Below are 25,260 nucleotides of genomic sequence, written 5' to 3'. Positions count from 1 at the left end.
TTTCTTAGCATCAATCCAAAAAAAAAATGTTATTAAATCGTCAGCATCAAGTTGAATAAAAGAAAAAAAAACGAAATCATCAATTTTCATTTTCTGTAAATATTCTAAGACACCCTCGTATCCCCAAAATCTCTTGTTCTTTTGGATCGCATGTAGTTTTTGTAATCATTAGGAATAAAACCTAAATTGTCCCTCCCACCTGCTTGTTTCGCCAAAAGAGCATATGATGTCTTTCGAGGGATTCCCACATCAGATGTATCTCAATTTGTAAATTTGAAGATGCATAAATATTCATATGACATCTATACAAGTGAGTTTTCATTGGACTTCAAGAGGATGACATTGCTCACTGTGAAAGTCAACTACTTTAAACACTCAATTATCTTGCCTCTTTATCTTCATTTTAGCCTCATAACCAAACTTTGTCTCTGCACACTACGTTTGACATATATATCTCTTTTATCTTTTTCCCTTTAACCCTATGCACTAAACAAAAAAAATCATGTCTAATAGTAAACCTGATTTGTCATTATGATTTGTATTGTACCTTATACCAAATCTGATATCTTTGACATATGCTAAGTAGAATTCAAAGAAATCTTCTTCTTTATCAAATTCCCCACCGAACCGATTTGTGCTATTAATTCTATTGAAATATTCTACAGAATCTGAAGTTTGGCTCAAAATATACTTGACGACGGCACTTAGTAGATTCATTCTGATTTCTAGATAATGAAAAAATGAAGATTAATGTGAAGTGAAGAAAGCAGCCAAGAAAATAAAATAAAGTAGCTTCATGTGAATTAGTTTCGGGTGAAGAGAGTAAAGCTTGTTAGTTGAATCGGGTAAAATATAGTTCACTCGGGTGAATAATGCAGTTAAGGGTGAACTAAGCTACTAAGCTTCACCCCTAGCTGCATTATTCACCCGGGTGAAACATAGGTCATCCGCATGTGAAGTATAGTTCACCTAGGTGAATAATGTAGTTAATGGTGAAGTTTAATCACCTTTAGCTGCATTATCCATACAAGCTCAGGTGAAGTATATTCACCCAAGTAAAGTATAGTTTACTCAGGTGAACTATGCTTCATATGATTCGAAAAATAAATTTTGGATTCGTCCCAATTTGGACCATTATCGGTGATAGAGGCAAAGGGTGAATTAACATAACAATAAAAAAGTATATATACTATACTTTTAATTGTCAAAGAACCGGACTACTGATCATTCTCGTTGATGTTGTTTATTTTCTGAATATTCATAAAATAAAAGTACCTTGTTAGTTCTCCAAACAAAACAAAACATTTCGTTTCGTGCAAATAATGTTCAAAGTTTATCATTGTGATAAGTTTTTGGCAAAAGAGCTGGGCTGTTTCCAGCAAAAGAGCTTGGTTATTTCTGGCAAAAAAGTTTGGTTGTTTCCGACAAAAAAGAGAGAATTTGTAATCTAAATAAAATAAAATTAGAAGAGATGAGGACTAATATGAAGAACCGAATTGCTAATTAAACAACCTAACTAATAAAAATTTAACCATACACAACAAATTAAATTATATTAAAACACTACACCAAGGTAGTTCAGTGGTAAGAGTCGACTTAAGAGATCAAAATGTCACGAGTTCAATTCTATCTGAAAGCGATTTGAGTTTCAGCGGGGACCATAGTTATCTCCGATCTCCTTTATGAATAATATATATTCTAATTAAAAGAATATTAAACACATATTGAATATTACATAATAAATATTATACATATATTATATCTATTGATTTTAATAACTTAATTTGTGTATTGAATATGACTTATACCTTCCAAACTTTTACATTCATAACCCATCATAACTTTGCAACTTAATTGTTTATATACATTTAACTACTAATAAGACCAAACTATAAAATACATACATGGCTATTGGTTACTAGAAACAAGTACCTTCTTCATATTTGATCGACCTTTAATCGAGGAACTACCTACTAATTATCCTTTGTTACCATTTCGGAAGAAGTAATGAAAGGTTTTGGAGGCATTTTCAATAGCTCAAGGCCTCCTTCCAACATCTCTACCACTCTGTTCATTGGAGGTCGATCATTTGGCTTGAATTGTATGCACCACAAGGCCACAATCACCATTTTCTTCACTTTCTCCACTTCCTCAGCTCTAGTCTCTCTTGTATCTACCTCATTATCGTCATTGAATTGATCGAATCTCCACGATGGAAAGTAATCTTTGCTTAGAGTTTCTACATGTGCATTCATACTTTTCTTTCTTCCAGCCATTTCCATCAAGAGCATTCCAAAACTGTAAACATCCGCTTTATAAGATATACCACCAATGTTTTTGTAGAACAACTCAGGAGCCATGTAGCCCATGGTTCCTCTTGCAGCGGTTAGAGATACAACACTGTTATGAATTGGATACAATTTTGCAAGTCCAAAGTCAGAAACTTTAGGTGTAAAATTTCCGTCTAGGAGAATGTTGTGAGGCTTGATATCGAAATGAAGGATCTGCATGTCACACCCTCGGTGCAAATATTCAATCCCACGTGCGATTCCAAGTGAGACATTATACATTTGTTCACAACTTAAAGAACAAACCGAATTACCTTCATGAGAGGATATGTACTTCTCTAAGGAACCATTGGGCATGAAGTCATACACAAGTGCACGTTTAGATCCATGAGCACAAAATCCAATAAGTTGAACCACATTAACATGGTGAATTCTTCCGATGGTGGCTACTTCGTTTATAAACTCTTGCCCATTCGCTTTGCTCTTGCCTAACATTTTTATTGCAACATCATGACCACTTCTAAGTTTACCTTTGTACACCGAACCAAATCCTCCTTCTCCTAGTTTATCCTTGAACCCTTTTGTCATTGTTCTAATCTCTCGATAAGAGTAGCTAATGGGCACGAGGTTGTTTTGGGATTGGAGGAAGTTTTCAATGGAATCGAAAACCGACAAATGTCTTCTTCGATATTTGTATATCAAGTAAATACAAAGCAACATCCATCCACAAAAAGTTCTTGCTGCAAGACACTCACCTAGCCAATTGAAAGACAAACTAAATCAAACATTTGCAAAATTTTACTTAAAGGGTTTAAAGAACTTATAGAAAGGGTTATTACCCAAATCTGTCAAGATAGCAAAACCATGATGACCGTACATAAAGTTCATCAGACCTGCAAAATTAGGGTTGAGAAGTTTATCTAAAGAATTGAAATTGATACATTCTTCATAAAACAAACAATACCCACGTTGATAAAGAGTGATATGAAGCAGAATCCGATCCCTGCAATAGGCGGCGTAAGGATTATCAACAACGTAGCAATCATTCCTATCAAGGTCAGAAGCACAATATCCGTCAATCCATCCAAGCTCAAATCCACGAGCCAAATCGTTATGGAAGCGTGAGAATAATATGGAATCGTTGCTACTCATCCTCTCCCTACGAAGCCAATCCATTGAGGTCGCGAGTGTCAAGTGCAGGCTCTCTATGCCGCACCCTTCAGGCAACTTCTTTCTCCCCCACTCTTGAAGAGTACCGAACAAAAAGTAGCGAGTAAGAACTTCTGAATGTGTCTGTTTTAGCTTCACTACAGCCAAATCCATCTCTTCCTCTTCCAATTCTATCACCGACGACAGTTTCCCACACTTTATATTTGCGATCACAGCTCTTTCCGTCTTCGTTCCAATCCTATCATAAGGTACGTTCAGTTCCTCGTACCACATATTAGGTGTTAGGAAATGAAGAGGAAGAGAAGAATAGTTTCCCTTTTGAATGCCGTCATCGATAACTCTGATTCTATAGTTGTCATAGTTGATTCCCAAAACATAGTATCTTCCAGAACCAATGTACAGGACTGGCCGATCATTCTCGCATTCCAGTTCATAGTCTTTCATTCCACATCCTTCTGGATCGAATCTGAATCGAAATGGGTATTGGACAATCACTTCATGGTTACCACATGAAGAAGGACGGCTACACGAACAATGAAGCTTGTGAGCATTGGATTCTGTTATAAACAGAAGAGAAAGCAGAGGTACATAGTAAAATGCTAGATAAATCCGACTTTCCTTCATTCTTTTTCAGGATTGAAGTTTTCTTGATCTTGAGAAGTGATCTATCTATGCCTGTAGATATTTATTTATGAGTGTATGGCTATGTAGTTATTGGGCAGTAATGGCTATGTGGACTTGTTATTGGGAGTTAATGGTATTTTTGGCTGTTGGGAATTAATAGCTATGTGGGCTGGTTATTGGGAATCATTGTCCTATTTCTTATCCCTTAGTCAAGTCAGTAGGCTACCACAAGAATCGTTTTAAGTTTGTCTTCATTTTGAGGGAACTAAAGAAAGATATGACAATGTCATTCTCTCTTTTGTTCTTCATCTTCATCCTCATGTTCAAGCTAGAATTTGAAACTGCCACAATAATTGAACATGATGATGAGTGCAAGCCAGAAATATGTGGGCATAATGTCATCCGCTTTCCTTTCAGGCTTATTGGAAGGCATCCAAATCATTGTGGTTATCTCGGATTTGATCTCTCTTGCTCTCCCAAGAACCACACCATCCTCAATCTGCCCACTTCTTCTTCTTCATGGAAGGTGGTCATAACCAAAATAAACTATGGAGCTCAATTGTTTTCTGCATATGATCCAGATGGTTGTCTTGTGAAGAAATATATAAACTTCAACTTCTCAGCTTCTTCTTTCCAATTAGTTGCTTCTCGATTTTCAGAAAAAAATACAAAAATTGTCTCAGGGTTCCATGACCCTGACACGACTTACTACTTCAGTTGTCCTAATAGTTCTTCTTATAATAAGTTTTGTAGGGTGCCATCAATCTCATGCTCACCTCTAAAACCTTATGTAGTGGACTGCGCTAGCGATTCAAACCAAAAGGTGTTCTCTGTTTGCATTTACGCTGAGTTGAACGACCTTCCACCGTGGCCATGCAAGTCTATCACCAAAATCTCTAGCTTACATGACTTTTCATTGAGTTGGTCAAAGCCCATGTGTGGCCATTGTGAATCACAACAAAAACTCTGCAGATTAAGGAAGAACAATAATACTCGACACAACATCGTGAGACTTGAAACAGAGTGCTATGGAGAGTTGAATCAGTCAAGAGGTGTTAACCAAAAACTTCTTATTGCAGGTAACCTTGTTGTGATTTTTTTGTACACCCATTTGGAAACACTTTATGTTTCTGTTTCTGGATCTGTATCTGAATCGAGATCCAGATGAGATAAATTTATTAGACAATGTTCTGTTTTCAAAGTGTTTCCAAATAGGTCATTACTTCTCTTAATGTTTTCTCAACTTTGGGTGTAGGTTGTAGCTTAACTAGTCTTGTTCTTCTTGTTGGAGTAATTTTGACATGCTCCATCCTAAACTCGGACAAAAAGACTAGACAATATCAACTAAAGGTTGACAAATTCTTGGAAGATTATAGAGCTCTTAAACCCTCGAGATATTCATACAAAGATATTAAGAAGATAACTAGCAATTTCACTACCATGATCGGTCAAGGTGGTTACGGAACAGTTTACAAAGGAAAGCTATCAAACGATGTTCATGTAGCAGTTAAAGTCCTCAATGATGCCAAGGGAAACGGGGATGAGTTCATCAATGAGGTGGGAACCATGGGAAAAATTCACCATGTTAACGTAGTACGATTGGTCGGTTATTGTGCTGATGGATCCAAAAGGGCCTTAATCTACGAGTTCATGATGAATTATTCACTCGAGAAGTTTATATCTTTTGAGGGTAAGAAACAATCACTTGGGTGGAAGAAGCTAGAAGAAATTGCTTTGGGAATAGCCAAAGGAATAGAGTATCTTCACCAAGGTTGTGATCTTCGAATCCTACATTTTGATATTAAGCCTCATAATGTCTTATTAGATTGTAACTTCATCCCAAAAATCTCTGACTTCGGTTTGGCCAAGCTTTGCTCTAAGGAACAAAGTGCTATTTCCATGACTATTGCTAGGGGTACCATAGGCTATATTGCACCTGAGGTTTTCTCGAGGAATTTTGGAAGTGTGTCGTATAAATCCGACATTTATAGTTTTGGAATGCTCTTATTGGAGATAGTTGGAGGAAGGACAAAACCTACTGAGAAAGATGATAGTGATGCTTACTTTCCAGAGTGGATTTACAACAGATTGAATCGAGGAGATGAATTAGCGGTTGAAATTGAGCATGAAGCAGATGAAAACTCCAAAAAGATTATAAACAAACTAACAATTATGGGACTTTGGTGTATTCAATGGTTCCCGAGCAATCGACCCTCAATGAAAGTGGTTGTTCAAACATTAGAAGGAGATGGAATTGGACTAACCCTCCCTCCAAATCCATTTGTCTCTATTGATCCAATCACTAACAAGGAAACCATTGGTATGGATTCTTTTATTAGTAGTTTAGAATCTGAATCTGCTATTTCTGTATCGAATTAAGGTGTCATTGAAATTTGCTCATTGTTGTTTGTCTTGTTCATGTACAATTAAGGATGTCTACTATGGTTTGGTAATGTAACATAGTAATATATTTTTTTGGGATATACTCTTAAGTAATGTCATATACTAGCTAGTAAGTTGAAGAGATGTCTATTTTTTTGGGATAAAACTATCTTCATATTCAAGACACTTTAAGAGATGTTTTTGTTTCATAGGTATTACAAGAAAGAAAGTTTGATCCAATTTTTTTTTTTTTTATTTATAATGTCAAAGTTGAAGAGAAGGTTAGGATTGTGAATGTCATACTAACACCCTATATTTAATATATTTTTTCTTATCAATTAAGTATATCAATTATATTAAATGTTAGTTTTTTGAAGAAGTTTAATATCAACAAAAGTATTTAAACATTTAAAGAATAAGTTAAATTAAACTAATTCAAATTAAACTAATCCATATTTAGTTCTGAACCCAACAAATATTAAAATATAACATGTTTTAGATAATAGGTAACAAAAGTATTTAAGCGCTTAGAATAAGTTGAATTAAGATAACCCGTATTTAGTTCTGAACTATAATATTAAGAAAATGAATTATAATCTCAACGAAAATTTTAGCGAAAACAAGTCCAAGATTCGACGTGGCCTGTCACGTTGCCTCCACATCCCGAAACGCTCATTTCGGGACCAGATTTTTTATTTTTATTTATTTTTTATTTGTCTCAAAATAACCGTTTCGAGACATTTTTAATTTTATCTCTCCTATCTACGTGCGTTTCGTTTCGGGACATTATTAATTTTCTCTCTCCTACCCATGTGCATTTAAGGATATTTTTTTAAAAAAATTCTCTTACTCACATATCATTAGAGGTTTTTAATATTTGGTCTGAACTGAATATCCGATCGAATTCAAATACAGTTTTCAAATTAATTTTTGAGTTTGAATTTCAACTCGAAAACAAACCAAAAACTGAATTCATTTTTTATTAGATATTTTTCCAAACTTAACTTAAAAAAAAAATTCAAAATATTCCAATTATAATATTTTGAATTTAATATTTAATAATAAAAAAAAAACACAAATGATCTAGTTGTAGAATAGGGGTGGTTTCCCAAACAAACCTAGTTTGACGTTCAACTTCTCAAATTAACTTACTTTTTTTATTCATTCTCAAATTAACATATTTTACTGTTTAAATTCGATGTTACTCATACAAAGAACTAATTTCTGTCCTACCCACCTTTCAAACAATTTTTCCCAAACTATCCACATTTTCATTCACATTCTCAAACTACCCACATTTCTCTCTCTAAATCATTAATCAACTTTTTAATTACTCATCTTTCATATTAAATTCACTAATTACTTTATTTTATATATATATATATATATATATTTTAATATATATAATTAAAATTAAGCATTATAAATATAATTCAAATAAATATTATAAACTAAAATAAAATATTATACACTAAAATAAATTACATTACATAAAATTTTAATATTATATTATTTATTAAAATAAAATAAAATATATTATATTATATAAATATTAAAATAATATATATATTACATAAATATTAAAATAATATGTATATTTTAAAGTTTATTGTAATTTTAAGGTTTTTTAAATTAATACTTTTATAAATATTTTAAGATTTAGGTAATTTATTTTAAGGTTTATGTTATTTATTTAATTTTAGTTTATAATATTTATTTTGATATTTAATTTAATAGGTTTAGTTTTAATTATATATATTATATTTATAAAATTAAGTAGAAATAAAATATATGTGTTATTTTAATATTTAATGTAATATACGTGTTATTTTAATATTTATATAATATAATATATTTTATTTTAATATATAATATTAAAGGTGTAAGTAATGATTTTTGTTTTAGTTTATAATATTTATTTGTATTATTTAATTTATAATGCTTATTTTTAATTATATATTATATTTATAAAATTAAGTAAAAATAAAATATATTTGTTATTTTAATATTTATATAATATATTTTATTTAATATATATTATTAATTTTAATTATATATATTTGTATTTATAAAATAAAGTAATTAGTGAATTTAATGTGAAAGATGTGTAATTAAAAGGCTGATTAATGATTTAGAGAGAGAGAAAGGTGGGTAGTTTGGGAATGTGAATGAAAAGGTGGGTAGTTTGGGAAAAATTATTTGAAAGGTGAGTAGAACAGGAATTGGTTCCTCATACAAATAGTGCCTGAATCCAATTACTAAATGACACATGTCAATCTTTATATTTATTTCTCTCTCACTCAACTCATAAACTTAAATATGGTTAAAATTTTTAAAAAATAAATAATATATTAAATTATATATATATTTTATTTTTACTAAAATAATATAATCATTTTAAATTATTATTAATTAAATATATATTAAATTATTATTTATATATTTTTATGAGAAATAACAAAAATAATTTTAAAAAATTATTAGGTGATATATATTTAATAATATGTGTTAAATAATATTATTGTGATATATTTAATTAATAATAATTTAAAACTATTATGTTATGTTATTCCTCCTTAAAAAATATATATAATTTTCTCTTTTAAATTTTCAACAACATATAGATAATATTAATGTAATATATATTTAATTAATAAAAAATTAAAATTATTATGTTATTTCTTCTAAAAATATATATATATATATATATATAATAATTTTATATAGAATTTTCTCCTTTAAATTCTCAATAACATCATATCCATATTTAATTAATAATAATTTAAATGATTATATTATTTTTTAGTAAATATAAAATATATAATAATTAAATATATTATTTCTTTTTTAAATTTTCGACCATAATTAAGTTTATAAGTTAAAGCGGGAAAGAATGGAATTTAAAGGTTGATATGTGTCATTTTTTATTACATTATATATATATATATATATATATATATATATATATATATATATATATATATATATATATATATATATATATATATATATATATATATATATATATTATTTTTATAAATTTAATATATTTAAATTATTATTTGTATAAATTAAATTATTATTTGTATAAATTAAATTATTTATATTTAATATATATTTTAAATTATTATTTTTATAAATTTAATTATTTATATTTTGATATATAATCTAAATTAATATTTTTATAAATTTGATTATTTAAATTTATTATACAAATTTGAGAAAAAATAAAAATCAACGAGATCAAAACGAGCATTAGAACAGAAATGGATAACCCACTAATTACTATCATTTGTGGGAGGTGTGTGGCAAAGAAGGTCATACGAGACATAATCAACACTATCCTGAACAAAATCGTCACTAATTTAGATAAATGATGATTGTAATTATTTTTATAAATGGTTAATTATTATATTGTTATAGTTAAGATATTTTTAATTTATTAATATTTATCAATTATTTATTAGAATGTTAAAGTGAATATTTATTTCTCTCATTTATTATTATTATTTTTCTTCAAAAGTCTTTTAATTGTAACTTTATATATTAAATTTTATCTTTTTTCTTCTCTATATTTTTATTTTTTTTAAATGGTGTTGTTATATATTAATAGTGTGGGTTGGTAAGATATATCATAATTTTTTTTATTCATATTTTATACTATATCGACATTTCGATATAAATATTTACTTAAATAAAAATAATAATTTATTATTGTGACACTCATTTTTGACACCCGAATATTTAATTTTTTAAAAGTTCTGAACATTTAAAAAAAATAATAAAATCTTACACCAAAAAAAGAAAAATGATAATAATGTCAACATAAATAAATAATTGATAATAATAAAAATTTAGAACAATAAAAGGAAAAAATAATATAAAAAAAAAATATATATATATATATATTGTTGAGTTTTAATATTATGTTTCATTCTGGTAGGAAATAAAGAAATTGGAGCTAAAAAATAGAAAAAAATAAAATAAATAAAGCTCAACTTTCTCTTGCAAGTGATCGGGTGTGGGGTAAGGATCTGCTGTCCCAAAATAATGTTCCACTCTCATTTATCAAAACAACATAATTTTGATAAATTAGACAAATAAAAAATTATATATATAAAATAAACCTTAAATCCTAAACTCTAAACCCTAAATTCTAAACCCTAAATCTTAAATCCTAAATTCTAAACCCTAAAAAATTATATACATATAACATTTTATTTTAATATTTAATTTTCTTTTTCCTCTTTCCACACTCTTCTCTCTCCTATGAGACAGCAAGTGGAACATTATTTTGGGACAGCAGATCCGAAGCCTCGGGTGTGGCAGAAATTGGAAGGAAGCGCTACAACTTAATCATCCAACGGTCATTGACTTATCCAACATGATCTAACAGCTAAGAAAGCTCTAACGCCTGCCGATAAAATACTTAACAATGTCAAACAGTGGCCACTGAATCGCTAACGGAACTCTCAAAGTATGTTAGCATATGAGGAAGACGAGTCTTCATCTTCCCCGACGAGCTCACAAAGATTCCAATTCATATTCTAATTTCTAAAATCATTAAAACTATAATTCGAAAAATGAATCTTCTAATAGTAAGTGTTAAGATTTGTATCTCTCAAATTCGACCTGCTTGAAAACAATATGTAAAAACACAAAAAGAAGAACATAAGAACACACATATTTATAGTGGTTCACTCAAATTGAGCTACATCCACTCCAGTCACCACCAGATTTCACTATAAAGAAAAAGAAATACAGAGTTTTTGCTTCACACTTTATCTCTCTAAAATTCTGTCTTAGCAATGTAAACTCTTAATAATCACATATTTATAGGATAAACATTCAGGTAATAAACCTAAATAACTTTGGTCAGACCCAAACCTAAAACCAAAAAAGAAAACTCAATAAACTCTAATTAACAATGTAGAGTTTATTATAAGTGTAGGCTCCATAACTCAATAATCTCTCACTTGGAGATTAACTTCATCATCTCTCGATCAGTAGTGGCTTTCCATTCGGTGTCTTAACGAAAAAGACCAACTAAAGTTGCACACAACTTCAGTTTCTCATTTGTCACAGTTTTCGTCAACATATCAGCTGGATTCTCACTCCCAGGAATCTTCTAATCCCATGTCCTATGTTGTTCTCACTTGCCATCATTTCCAATGCTCAGATCTAGCCTAACTGCTCTGATATCAGTTGTTAGGATTTGTATCTCTCAAATTCGACCTGCTTAAAAATAATCTGTAAAAACACAAGAAAGAAAACACAAGAACACACAGATTTATAGTGGTTCACTCAAATTGAGCTACATCCACTTCAGCCACCACCAGATTTCACTATGAAGAAGAAGAATAAATACAGAGTTTTTGCCTCACACTTTATTTCTCTAAAATTATGTCTTAACAATGTAAACCCTTAATAATCACATATTTATAGGGTGAATATTCAGGTAATAAACCTAAATAACTTTGGTCAGGCCCAAGCTCAAAACCAAAAAAATAAAACTCAATAAACTCTAATTAACAATGTAGAGTTTATTATAAGTGTAGGATCCATAACTCAACAGTAAGTACGTGATATTAACTTCACGATAAACGAAGCAACAACTCAAAAGGAGAGCTTTTACGTTTCATTTCTCATAAGTAAATCTAATTTCTAAAGTCATTAAAACTAGAATTCGAAAAATGGCATCTATTCCCTTTTTAAATTGTAAAGTTAAGTTTTAATTATAAAAAAAGGGGAAGTGGTTGAAAATGGGACACGTAGGTGGCAGAATTTTAAAAAGGATATATTGATCAACAATCCATCTCTTGTCTTATTTCATTTCAGAAACCCAGCAAACTTCCTACCTTATCTCCTTCAGCCGATCATCTTCATCAGATCAACATTCTCATCTCCAACAAATCTTCATTAGTTCAGCAACCGATTCTTCTTCATCTGCTCAGAAGACCCATCATTATCACAGTCAACAGATTATCTTCATCATCAACATTTCATTTGATTTAAAGGTAAGTAAAGGATATTTGATAATGTTATGGATGAATTAGGGTTATAAATGAAATGGAGTTTGCTGGTAGAAATAATGAAGTTGATTTGTTTGATATGGTTGAATAATTTAAGGTTGTTTATTATTTAGAAAGGAGGAAAAGAAAACAGAGAATGAAGGAATATGAATTATTTGGTTTTGGATAAACTTGGAGATGAGAAAAGGTATTTAGGGTTTATGTATAAATTTGAATGTTTATTGGAAGAGAATGAAAATGATTGTTGGATTTAAGGAAGTAAGTGATATGGATTATTAGTAGGTGGAAATATAAAGACTAATTTGAGTTTAATTTGATAATTGAAGGAAGAAAGTGTCAAAGGCCCATTTGAAAATAGCAAAGAATATTTGGTAGAGCTTAAGAGTGGAAATAACTAGATATTGGGGGGTTAGGTAAGAAATCATGCCTTCTTACCGTTTATTTTACTAAAATGTGATTTTGTTGATAAAATGGTTTTATTACAATGTGTTTCTAAACTTATGGATCAAGTTGACATGGAAATGTTTTGATAAAATGTCTGATAAAAGGATTTGATAAAACGTTTGACAGAATTGACTTGATAATGTGATTTATAAAATAATTTGCGAAACTAGTTGATAAAGTATTTTTGATAAGCCTATGCTAAATGCTTTGTGAAAGACTGATACATATGTATGAATTTGATTATGTGAATAATACAAAAATGATTTTATTACTCTGGATAGGATTCTGTACTTATTTATTTGATAATGATTATTAATGTCTCCAGTGCTTATACCGGTAATGAGTCAACGCGTGACAGTCACGTCCGGTTGATGGTTAATGAGTCAATGCAGGATCCCCAAATCATGATTGATGACTAATGAGTCAACGCAGGACCCCTAAATCCTCATTGATGGTTAATGAGTCAACGCAGGACATTAAAGTCCTGGTTGATGGTAATGAGTTATCACAATAATGTAGTCATTATCACTATCCCAGAGTTATATAGAAAAGTATATTGGTTATTAACAGTATGTATTATATTTTTAATACAGGTTTGATCTTTCTATACTTATATTAAATGTCTATTGATCTAACTGTAATGAGATTATGATTTTCTTACTGGGCAAGTTTAGCTCACCCATTTTAATGAGTCCCCTTTTCAGAGAAGGATCCAAATCAAGTAACAGAAGCTATTGGACAGTGAAGACTTGGATATCGATCTACTTTTGGTAAGAAAAAATAGTCCTCTCCTTAGAGTAGTGTATTAAGGGAGAGTTAGAACGATGTATTTTGTAAACCTTAAGATGGTAGCATTGTCACCTTGTATTTTTGGACTTTTGATGAGGTGGCAAGAACATATTGTAGCTGAAAGGATTTTTGGTTAATGAAAGAAGGGTGATATTTTGATTAAGAAAGTTAGTAAAGAATTATGTTAGCCTTGCATGTTATATTTAAGTGTATTTCAAGGAGATGACATGCGGAGCCTGGTCACGACTCGGTTCGGGGCGTAACAAAAATACAAGTATGTATATAACCTATGAGTAATGATAAGGGGAGCGAAAAATTTATAGGAATGAGACAGGGAACAATGATGATTAGACTTGATGACTCAGTATTTATATATTTTTCTCTTTTATATTCAATAATAATTTTCTCTCTCTTCTCATTACTTACAATTTTTCCCTCTATCTTAAATAATATGCATAAAATAAAATAACAAATTAATTTTTATTATTATAAATATTCTTTTTTTTAAATTATTGTACATGCCTCTATAAACACATTTTAATTATTTTTCTTTCTTTTCTCTTCTTAAATTTTTTTTTCATGTCCGTTCGTTATCTTTTGAGATTTATTAGAAACTTAATCAACTATTGAAGCTCGGGAAATTTGAGGAAATGACTCCACTGATAGGCCTAATAGCCGATAGTGTGGGGGCATAAATTAAATAGCGCTGATAACCTTTTTTTAATGACAATTATACCATTGCGTAACGCAACCGGAAATTTTTTTTTCAAAATTTTTTTTCGTCTCGCGATTGCGTTACGCAACTGGAGTTGCGTGACGCAACTGGGGAATTTTCGTCAAAAAAAAAATCATAATTAAAATTTTTTGAAAAATAAAAAATTGCGTCACACGCAACTGGGGCATTTTCGTTCAAAAACAGTAAAAGGGGTCACCAACTTTTTTTTTTAAACTCTGCACTTTCCACATTTAAGACATTTTTTAGGATCATCTCCTCAAAATTCCCTGAAGCTCAATCAATGAGAAGAGTGAGAAAAGGTAAGTAGTGAGAAGAGAGAAAAAAATATTAATGAATATAAAAGAGAAAAATAAATAAATACTGAGTCACTAGTTCCTGCCCCATTCGTTACAATTCTTTTGCTCCACCTATCATTATTCTTCTTTTATTTTTATTTATATAATATTAATTTATTTTTATTTTATATTTATATAAATTAAATTATAATATCATATCATATCCTATTTTAAAAAGTTTTAGACTAATTAGTGTTCATTCAAATAGTTGTTCAACAATTAACCAGTCTTCCAAAATGGTTTAGGTGTTATTATATATAATAAATAAGAGTAATGATAGGGGGAGCGAAAAATATGTAGCGAATGGGGCAGCGAACTACGTGGAGTGCTGATTAGACATGCTGACTATTATTTATTTATTTCTCTTTTATATTTATTTCTCTGTTCTTATTAATTACATTTTCTCCCCTTCTCTCTTAAATAAGACGCATTCAATAAAAATATTAATTTTTTATTATTAAAAAACACTTAATAATTTATCTCTTTAATATTTATTATTAAAAATGTTCTTTTTTTAAATTATTGTAAATGTCACTATAAACACGCATTTTAATTATTTTTCTCTCTCAATAATTTGTTTTCTTTTATTTATTGAAAAATATAAATTTTATTTTCAATAATAAAAATGACTCAAATTAAAATAAATAATAATTAATTGTGTTAATTAAAATTTATATATAAGAGAATAAAAAAATCATATGTAGCTATTGATCTAGCATCCGCCCAAAAAACATTTTTAATTCGAGATTCACCATCTAAATCAAGCACATAGAAGAAGTTTGAGTTCCTACTTTGCATTCGACAAAAATAATTACTTAATGCTTCAGCATCTCCATCCCCTAACCTCAATCTTCTAGCTTCTGAAATATAATTTCTACAACTTCTTTCATCAAATGGTAGATTATCATAACCTACAGCCTCAACTACAAAGGATTGAAAACTTTTACTTAAAGTTATTCCAGCTTGATCATTTAACTCCAATTTTCTCTTTGTAGTTGAATCGAGCATTTTATTACATCTAAAATGTCTTGATTTTCCAGGGCTCAAATTATGATTGTGTTGAAGGTGTACAGAAGTGATCTCAAAAATTTTATCATCTCGAACAATAACATTAATTTTGGCTTTACAATTCGTCTTAGTATAAGGTCTTGGTTGTAATACATTTTTCGAACGAGATACTCTATTACCACTTTTGGCACATCCGATGGAAAAATATTTTTGTTTATTATCATCTCCATTTTTACCACCAAGTTTGGAGATACCAAAACCAACACTCTGACCATAAGATTTATAAAAATTACGAACTTCGTCTTCAGATGAAAAAATCATTCCAATCTCAGGAAGTTTAATCTCATTTGAACTAGATGAAGATGGGTCATGATGCACATCATTTTTGTTATCTTTCACTTCATTTGAAATTGGACCACTAGGAGACAAACCCTTAACTACTAACATGATTCAGCTCAAACTACAAACTACTAATATTCAAGATAGATACAACTCAAATCACCAACAACTAATATTCAACATAGATAAAATACCACTAAGAGAGAATAACTAACATGGTGTGCAAGTTAATGTTGTTGATTGAGCTTTTGTAGTTGATTGACCTTTATGTAGTTGATTGAGCTTCAATAGTTGATTGAGTTTCTAATAAATCTCGAAGATGAACCGACATGAAAAGAAAGAGATTTTTAAAGAGAGAAAAGAGAGAGAAATAACACTTAAGAGTTTAAAAAAGAGAATCAATACGTTGAGTAAAATGATTAATAATTTTTGTTTTTATTATTAATATATATTATTAAATGGATAGATGATAGAATTAATTAATTGAATTAAAAAAATATATTTTTTTATTCTCTTATATATAAATTTTAATTAACACAATTAATTATTATTTATTTTAATTTGAGTCATTTTTATTATTGAAAATAAAATTTATATTTTTCAATAAATAAAAGAAAACAAATTATTGAGAGAGAAAAATAATTAAAATGCGTGTTTATAGTGACATTTACAATAATTTAAAAAAAGAATATTTTTAATAATAAATATTAAAGAGATAAATTATTAAGTGTTTTTTAATAATAAAAAATTAATATTTTTATTGAATGCGTCTTATTTAAGACATTATTTAAGACAGAGGGAGAGAAAATGTAATTAATAAGAAGAGAGAGAATATTATTAATAAATATAAAAGAGAAATAAATAAATAATAAGTCAGCATGTCTAATCAGCACTCCACGTAGTTCGCTGCCCCATTCGCTACATATTTTTCGCTCCCCCTATCATTTTACAGCAGCAATCTACTCTTCTAAATAAATGAATAATGAAACACACACAAAAATATATAAATAAACTCTTTTAATTATTAATGATTAAGTATAAGAAAATATATTAAAAAAAAGATTGGGAGCACACTTTGGGGAGCACTCGTACAACGAAAGTGACATCGCTGTTATACGAAAGTGACATTACTGTTATACAAAAGAGACCTCGTTGTTATACAAAAGGGACAATGTCTCTTTTGTATAACAGCGAGGTCACTTTCGCTGTAGGAGTCGCTCCCCAAAAGTCGTGCTCCCTATCCTTCCTCTTTAAAAAATTAATATAATTTCAAAACTCTGATTATTAATAATTAAGTATGGGAATGATGCAAATATTCACTTAGTTAATAATAATATACCTTTATTTTGTTGTTGCATTAGTATTAAAAATAAACAACAATATGAAAAGAATTAATGGGAAAGCAAAATAATATGAATTTAGAGAAAATTAATACCATCTATAAGACTTGTATATAGTTTTGTAGTTTTCTTGATAGAACTTTGTATGGGACAAAAGAGTTAGTTCCCCATCATTTGTTTAATTGTAACAAGTAGTTTTTGCTAACAATAATAATATTATATAAATTTCAAAACAAGGGCTGCTGTTAATTAAGGTTATTAGTAAATCATGACAAAAAAAAGAAAAGACTTGTTCTATTCTAAAACCTAGTACCTAAATAGTGGGAACTTTTTAGGCAAATTTGAAGTAAACTTGGTTACCATAGAATTTTATATAGGTGTGGTTTTTCATCTTCACTGGGTATATATACTTTAATTCAAATGGAAAACTGATGCATTAAAATCATCTTCCTCAAGTGTCGGCTTTTTCCTGCTCAAGTATCTGTTCTTGCTCTTGCTGCAGCTCAACCGGTGTCTGTTCTTGTTCTTGTTCTTGTTCTTGCTGCAGCTCAACTGGTGGCTCAACCGGTGTCTGTTCTTGTTCTTGATGCAGCTCAACCGGTGTCTCAAGTGTCTGTTCTTGTTCTTTCTGCAGCTCAACCGGTGTCTGTTCTTGATCTTTCTGAAGCTCAACCGGTGTCTGTTCTTGATCTTGCTGAAGCTCAACCGGTGTCTGTTCTTGATCTTGCTGAAGCTCAACCGGTGGTTCAAGTGTCTGTTGTTGCTGGTTTAGCCCGTCTTCTTTCGAAGGAAAAAGAATGCCATTTAGTTCTTCGGCGTTAAGTGTCTCATACTCAAGTAATGCAGCCGCAACAGCATGTAAAGCATTTTCATGCTGCATGAATAAAGGTATAGTCAATATTAAAAGCTAACCAACATATAAATTTAAAAAGAAAATCTAAATAATATCACAAAACGACTATTAGACCTTCTCCAGAAGGGCTTTCGCTTGTTCATAAGCATTTCTTAATAACTTCACAACCTACACCGGCCATTAAACAGAAATTAGTCACAGCAAGTTGTAACAAAGACATACGGAAAAAACATAAAACAAAACGCGTACTTCATTGTCAATTCGAGACTCCATTTCCGTGCTAGTTTTCTTTGCAACATTAACCGGCCCAATTGAATCACTCATCCCACAAGAAGATACCTGTACAGAATCATTTAACCACATTTTAAAAGAGTCGTTTCTATATATAATAATGAAAATTGGAGTTTCAAAATGAAGTGAAACATAATACCATGAACCGGGCAAGATCAGTTGCCATCTGGAGATCGCTACTTGCTCCAGTAGTGATGTGGTTCGGACCAAATATAAGCTCTTCAGCCGCTCTTCCACCCATGTAAACATCAAGACGTGCCAATAACTGTTTTTTGCTAACTGAAGTCTCGTCTTCTGAAGGAAGCTGAGTAACCATCCCTAAAGCAGATCCACGTGGCATTATCGTTGCTTTGTGAATTGGAAGAGCAGCCTCGGTATTCATAGCCACAACTGCATGGCCACTTTCGTGATATGCTGTAAGCTAATTAAACAAAAAAAATAGAACATTTTGTTATAAGTAACTTTTGGTGATTTTGATTACATTTAATTAGGAATGGAGCTCAAAAGTAATTAATCATGGCATTTACAGCTTACCTTCTTCGACTCATCGGTTATAAACATTGTTTTTCGTTGAGCACCCATGATTATCCTGTCTTTCGCAAATTCTAATTGTGCTCTAGTAAGATTTTCAGCACCATCAATCGCGGCCTTAATGGCAGCAATGTTAACCAAGTTGGCCAGATCTGTTTGACAAGACAATGCAATCGCACAAAAATCATTTTGTTGCATCAATAATCCATTGAGAAATTGTCAAACTTATAATTGCAATGGATATTTTTTCATGTAACAAAAAAGTGTGTCCAGATAATGATTATGATCACAAATTTTCCTAATAATGATTATTTTTTTAAACCAGAGCATTTTCCACAAGGAGGTTAGTAAACAAAATTATTTCTTTGTTAAAATAAAATAAAATAGTACCTGCTCCATTGAATCCTGGTGTACCACGAGCGAGAGTTTTCACATCAATATCGTCACCTAATGGCTTGTCCTGTAAATAGAGTTCTAAAATCTCTTGACGACCCCGAACATCTGGATTTGAAATGACAATCTGGAAATAAGATACTGTTAGAATTTCATCCTCTGAAAATCCAAAAATAAAAATGATTTACCATAGCCTTGAAACTTACATGCCTGTCAAATCTACCAGGTCTTGTAAGAGCTGGATCAAGAATATCCGGCAAGTTTGTAGCAGCCATCAAAATTACTCCCTAAAATATTATGAGATTTAGGAATAATGATTGAAGCAAATAATCACAATCACTGAGAGAAGCTGGTTGGATTATTATTACCTCATTCTCTTCAAAACCATCCATTTCAACCAGTAGCTGATGCAGTGTTTTCTTCGTATAGCCTTCCCATTGACCTCTTGTAGAGCCAACCGCATCAATCTCGTCAATGAAAATGATGCAAGGTGACTACAAACACATCATCAAAATAAAACTTTGAATTACATTACACATTCTTCTCAGTTCAATTATTACTCTAAAATTACAAAAATTGGAAATAATAATAAAAACAGGGAAATGGAAACATAGATATTTCAAGACATACCGCTCTCTTTGCGGCTTCAAATAATGATCTCACGCGTCGAGCACCAACACCTACAAACCTGATAATGATCAAAGATTCAATATTACACGAGCTAATTAGGCTCTTCAACTAGCAATTATGTGATAAGCTCCATCATGATTTTTTTTCCTTTTATGAAATGTTAAAGTTTGTATTAATAGAGTTGTTATGAAGTAACTTAACAATGTAAACATTTTTTTTAAAATGGATTAACAATGTAAACATTGTCTATACCAAGTATGCAACAAGCTCCATCATATCCCAACAGGGAAAACAGAATGAATGAAAAGAAAATACAAGTATACAACCCCGACTAAGCGACGTTTTTAGGTGTCTGTTAGGTAGGGGTAAAATCAAAAGGTTTTCAACTAAGGATGGAAGGATGGGTTTGAGGATAAAATCAAAATCGGTACCAAGTTTGGAAGGCAAAAAAAGAATAATCACACGTCAACAACTACAGTCAAATATGTGAATCAAACAAATAAGCTTAGCACTTACATCTCTTCAAATTCAGAACCTGATCTGTAAAAAAATGGGACTCCAGCTTCTCCAGCTACAGCCTTCAAAAACCGATGATGACACAAATGTCAATAAAAAAAGAAAAAAGGAAAAGAGGAATGTTAGAACATAGGGGTATACGAGTTTCAGTTGAGTTGTTATTTTTACCGAAAAATACATCTCAACTGTTGGTATAGATTTTCTAAAATCTTTAACAGTTACTTCACGGTTTGGTTTGGTTTGGTCAGTTATAGTTTCGGTTCAATCGGTTTGTGTGTTTTATTGGTTGAATATTAGATCAAAATTAATTTAGAGAAAAAGTAAGAACAAAAAATAGGAAAAAATATAAAGAAATAAATTTATTGATAATATTTTTCCCTTTTATAAAATTCTCCCTTCACTGTGTTAAAATCGTCACCACAATCAAACAAGCTAAATAAATGGAGTGAATATGTACAACTATGGTTGTACTTGTAAGCAGTTCTGTTGAGTTGGTTTTTCATTGAAATATTTCCCAAAATCCTCGTAAGCGTCCGGGTTTGGTCAGTTATAAAATCGGTTAGGTTTAGTCAATTATTAGGTTTGAGCGGTTAAAACTTCCACCACTAATGGAAGATAAGCACCTAACCTTAGCAAGAAGTGTTTTTCCAGCTCCAGGTGGACCAGTTAAGAGGATTCCCTGCAAAATGTACTCATCATTAAAGAAAACTACTCCACATGAAAATGCAATAAATAACTAAAACATAATATTTAGAACAGACCTTGGGCAACTTTCCTCCCAATCGAGTAAACTTAAATGGGTTTTTAAGATATTCAACCACCTCTAAAAGCTCCTGTTTAGCGTCGTCACATCCTTTCACATCTTTAAAGGTAATATTCTGTTGCAAAATCAATTAATGAACATAAAGAAAATACTAAAAGCTAAAAAAAAGAAGAAAAGGAGAGTACTTGTTCCTTTGAAAGTTATTTTGTTTATGTTCTTGTTATCATTTCGGGCTTTACTTTCATTGATCATATGGTGAAATCCTTTTTAAGATTTCTCATTTATGTGAATATTGTGAAGCAAATTTTACCTTTCGAGGCATATCATTTTTCCATTCTTTTGCAGGAGAAGCACCAAATGAAGGTCCCATTCCACCCATGCCACCATCAGCAGATATATCTATTGCAGCCTTCATTATCGCTCTAAGCAGTAATATGTCAACAAGAAGAAAGGTATCATCAATTAAGGAAATTCAAAAAAGCATCTTATCCAAAAAAAAAACAGCATGAAGAGGACACATACTTTCCTATAGTGATCAAAAACAACGCTGTGATTGCAAATTTGAGCCATCCAATAATGCGGTGCGTTAACTTTGGCTTACTCTCAACCTAATAATAGAGAATCATTTGTGCAAACAAACATTGATACCAATATCTCATTTATTAATAACACAAAGTCTAATATATCAAAATTATTAACTTACTAAAGCTACATGAATTGGCTGACTCTTCGATATCCCTGGACGAAGGACTTGCTCACTCGTGCTTTCAGATGCACGTTGCTTCAAGTCTTGCAACTACATGATCATATCGGTTATTACAAAAACATGAAACAAAACCAAATTCAGGTTAGAAAATCAAGACACAAAATGATCACCAGATCAGGAAGACTAGATGGCTTTCCCAGTTTCTCATCTGGAAGATATTCATTAATTGAACTTGTCTTTACAAGAGCTCGGATATATTCCGCAACTCCTCTACTATCCATAACATGATCTGTTTGCTGAAAACGTGCTATGACAGCTTCAGGACTGTCAAGGAAATAATGTGAATTGAGTTCAAACATGATTATTTGTCTATAATCCATTTTTTGATACTACAAGAAGTGGAGAGATCTCACCTTTTCTTATTGAGTTCTGCCATTAGAGCACTCTGTTTCGCCGCATCCTTTGGATTTGCATCAGCTTCAGCAGTCAACTTCTTCAATCTCTTCGCCCTCTGAGTGATAGGCCACCAATCTAAACCCCTGGTTTTCACCAATGCTTGCTTTACTTTAGCAAATATACTAAAAAAGAAGGTTATAATCACAACCCAGATACTATTCTTCCTTCCTTTAGATGAATCATCCAATTTCTCCTCGTTTTCAGCTAGAGAATCCACTCCATCAAATTCTCTACCATCGGATACCGACTCATTCACCTCAGTGGGTTCGTTTTCATGAGTAACTGATTTATCATCTAAAGGTTCAGATACATCAAGAGATTGTTCCATTTCTAGCAATTTTTAAGTGAAATAAACCGATAATTACAAGAACGGTGGAGAATTAGAGCGAGATAAATATAGAAGAAACAGCTAGAGATCGAGTAAGTGATGCGACCTAATTTTGAGACATGAAGAAGAGTGAGATGGAAAGAGTTATGAGGTGATGACTGAAGAAGGTTCTTCGTGGAAATTTCAATGAAGGCAGCTTTGTAGGGAAGGAATGACTGATGAAGAGTCGTCGCCATGACTTGGAGATTAACGTGGTCGTGTTGGATTTTAGTGGAAGACATTGGAGTATGCATTTGTTTTGAGCATTAAAATGAAATAGTAATATTTCAACTTCTTTGTTTCACGATTAGTCAATGGTAATAATTTCTTTTAATTCTATTATTATTATTATTATTATTATTATTATTATTATTATTATTATAGCATAAATTAAATTGCGCAAATAACCACTTTAAAATATTCTGACGAAATTATTCTCGTCGCGTAATGCGAAATGCAGGATCGTCTCGCGAAAAAAAAGATTCGTGAAAAGTTTAAAATATTTTCGCAGAATCGTCACGCGAAAGGCACGACTGTTCTGACTTTTCACGGGCTTTTCCTTTGCGAGACGATCTCGCCCTTCGCGTTACGCGACGGGGTAATTTCGTCAAAATATTTTGAAGTGGTCATTTGCACAATTAAATTTATACGTTGGTCACTATCGCATTTAAGGGCCTTTTTATGGTTATTTCGTCAAATTTTCCAATGAGAGGTATGCCTTGATTACGTCTTAAACAAAATAAACATAATTAAATATATGAATTATCAGTATATTTATTTATTTTTCATGATTTATAAAAAAATTTATAATAAAATTTATTTTTTAATATATTATATAAAAATATATTTTTTAAATAATTTTTTCATCGATAAACTTTACTTTTTTTTATAAAATACGTCCCGCGGGCAGGGACGGATTTATGTAGGGGCTCGGGTGGGCTAAATCCATCCCGAAAAATATATGTATATATATTTACGATAGATATGTGACATTACCCCTAATTTTTAAAAATTTCAAAATAATTCATTATTTTATTTATTTAATAATTAAAAAATGATAAAATTTATCTTTATTCACTCGTTTTATCCAAAATTTTCTCGTTATTTATTTAAGTTTATCTTATTTTTTTTCAACTCATCCATCTCCGAATTCTGGGTACGTTCCTATCCACGGGAATTCTTGGTAATCTCGAATTGGCGGAAAAAATATTAAATAACACATATAAAAAAAATAGAGTTAAGGTGGGTTAAATAATATTATAAAAAAAACTGAATTAGGAAGTTTGGTCAATTTTGAAAAAAAAGAATAAGAATGGTCAATGGATGTTTTCGATCCGGTCTAATCCGTTTCATTGTTATTCTTAGTCATAATGTACTCAACTAAATTTATAGCTTGTACCAACTTAGTAAGGAAAATAATTAAGATTTTTACAATGATAAAAAATATGAAAGAAACTAAATTCACATCTAAAACCTCCTAAATTAAGTATGAAGAGATTACTGTAGGGTTCGGGTTTATTTCAATAGAAACTCTAATTTTTTTGGAAGGAAAAAGAAACCATAGTTTTATTAAATGATTTTGATAAACAAAGATGACACATGTCAATTTCAAGTTTCTATATATTTATATTATGAATATATATTTTGATAAACAAAGATAACAATGCACTTTTATTCATTTTTTTTTTTATATATATAGTGTGTATATTATTAATAAAGAAACATGTATCTATTAAAAAAATTTAAACAATATTTTGATACTCATTAAGTTTAGAGAAATTTATATAATTAATTTGAAGAGAAATTATTTTCTAGAAAGTTATTCATAAATTAGATTTGGTAGGATATCAAGTTATATTTGTTCAAAAAAAGGATGCTTAAGTTCGAAATATGAGTATCTTAGACACGAAAATATTAATTTTTTATTATTTATTTAACTTGTATAATATATTAAAAATATATAATAGTTTTGTATTTGGACTAATAAAACTATTATAATTTAGTGGTATAATAATTTAGTGGGTTAAATATTATAGTAAAATTTTGAAATTTGTGAATTTAAATATTATATAGAGTTGTTTTTATTTTTTAGTTTTTTAGTTTTTGAAGGACTCCAGGGAGCTGAGCCTGAATGTAAGTTATAATTGGATAGAAAGATATTCTTAGATAACTTACATGTGTATCATTTTTATTTGTTTAAAACCTTTAACTACTATAATTAAACTAGTGAAGGTTGCTAATTAAAAAATTGTTAACCTTTAGATAAT

The 25,260-nt window shown here is 30.3% G+C and overlaps 3 protein-coding genes across 4 annotated transcripts; 1 reads left to right on the top strand and 2 right to left on the bottom strand.

Moving 5' to 3' along the window:
• Nucleotides 1–1,810: 1,810 nt before the first annotated feature.
• On the bottom strand, nt 1,811–4,138 carry LOC124919973 (rust resistance kinase Lr10-like). The gene is made up of 3 exons (XM_047460347.1): nt 3,257–4,138; nt 3,128–3,181; nt 1,811–3,043 (listed from the first exon to the last, which is right to left on the bottom strand). Exons 1-3 carry the CDS (start codon nt 4,080–4,082, stop codon nt 1,974–1,976), a joined length of 1,950 nt encoding a protein of 649 aa, XP_047316303.1. The 5' UTR covers nt 4,083–4,138; the 3' UTR covers nt 1,811–1,973.
• On the top strand, nt 3,908–6,565 carry LOC124919974 (rust resistance kinase Lr10-like). 2 transcript variants are annotated; one of them, XM_047460349.1, is made up of 3 exons: nt 3,908–4,042; nt 4,500–5,161; nt 5,338–6,565. In XM_047460349.1, the coding sequence occupies exons 1-3, from the start codon at nt 3,993–3,995 to the stop codon at nt 6,459–6,461; spliced, it is 1,836 nt and encodes a 611-aa protein (XP_047316305.1). In that variant the 5' UTR covers nt 3,908–3,992; the 3' UTR covers nt 6,462–6,565. The 2 variants fall into 2 exon arrangements, with proteins under 2 accessions (XP_047316305.1, XP_047316304.1); XM_047460348.1 differs by lacking the exon at nt 3,908–4,042 and having other exon boundaries at nt 4,080–5,161.
• An 11,163-nt stretch (nt 6,566–17,728) lies between these two features.
• LOC124919971 (ATP-dependent zinc metalloprotease FTSH 11, chloroplastic/mitochondrial-like) lies at nt 17,729–23,134 on the bottom strand. The gene is made up of 17 exons (XM_047460345.1): nt 22,584–23,134; nt 22,341–22,494; nt 22,168–22,260; nt 21,987–22,072; nt 21,775–21,886; nt 21,463–21,579; nt 21,330–21,380; nt 20,702–20,763; nt 20,186–20,243; nt 19,924–20,049; nt 19,762–19,842; nt 19,553–19,682; nt 19,166–19,314; nt 18,771–19,052; nt 18,590–18,679; nt 18,455–18,508; nt 17,729–18,361 (listed from the first exon to the last, which is right to left on the bottom strand). Exons 1-17 carry the CDS (start codon nt 22,952–22,954, stop codon nt 17,939–17,941), a joined length of 2,439 nt encoding a protein of 812 aa, XP_047316301.1. The 5' UTR covers nt 22,955–23,134; the 3' UTR covers nt 17,729–17,938.
• Nucleotides 23,135–25,260: the final 2,126 nt, after the last annotated feature.

Source organism: Impatiens glandulifera, chromosome 1 (genome assembly GCF_907164915.1).
Source record: "Impatiens glandulifera chromosome 1, dImpGla2.1, whole genome shotgun sequence".
Lineage (NCBI taxonomy): Eukaryota > Viridiplantae > Streptophyta > Magnoliopsida > Ericales > Balsaminaceae > Impatiens > Impatiens glandulifera.
This window is presented reverse-complemented; position numbering and strand designations above follow the sequence as displayed.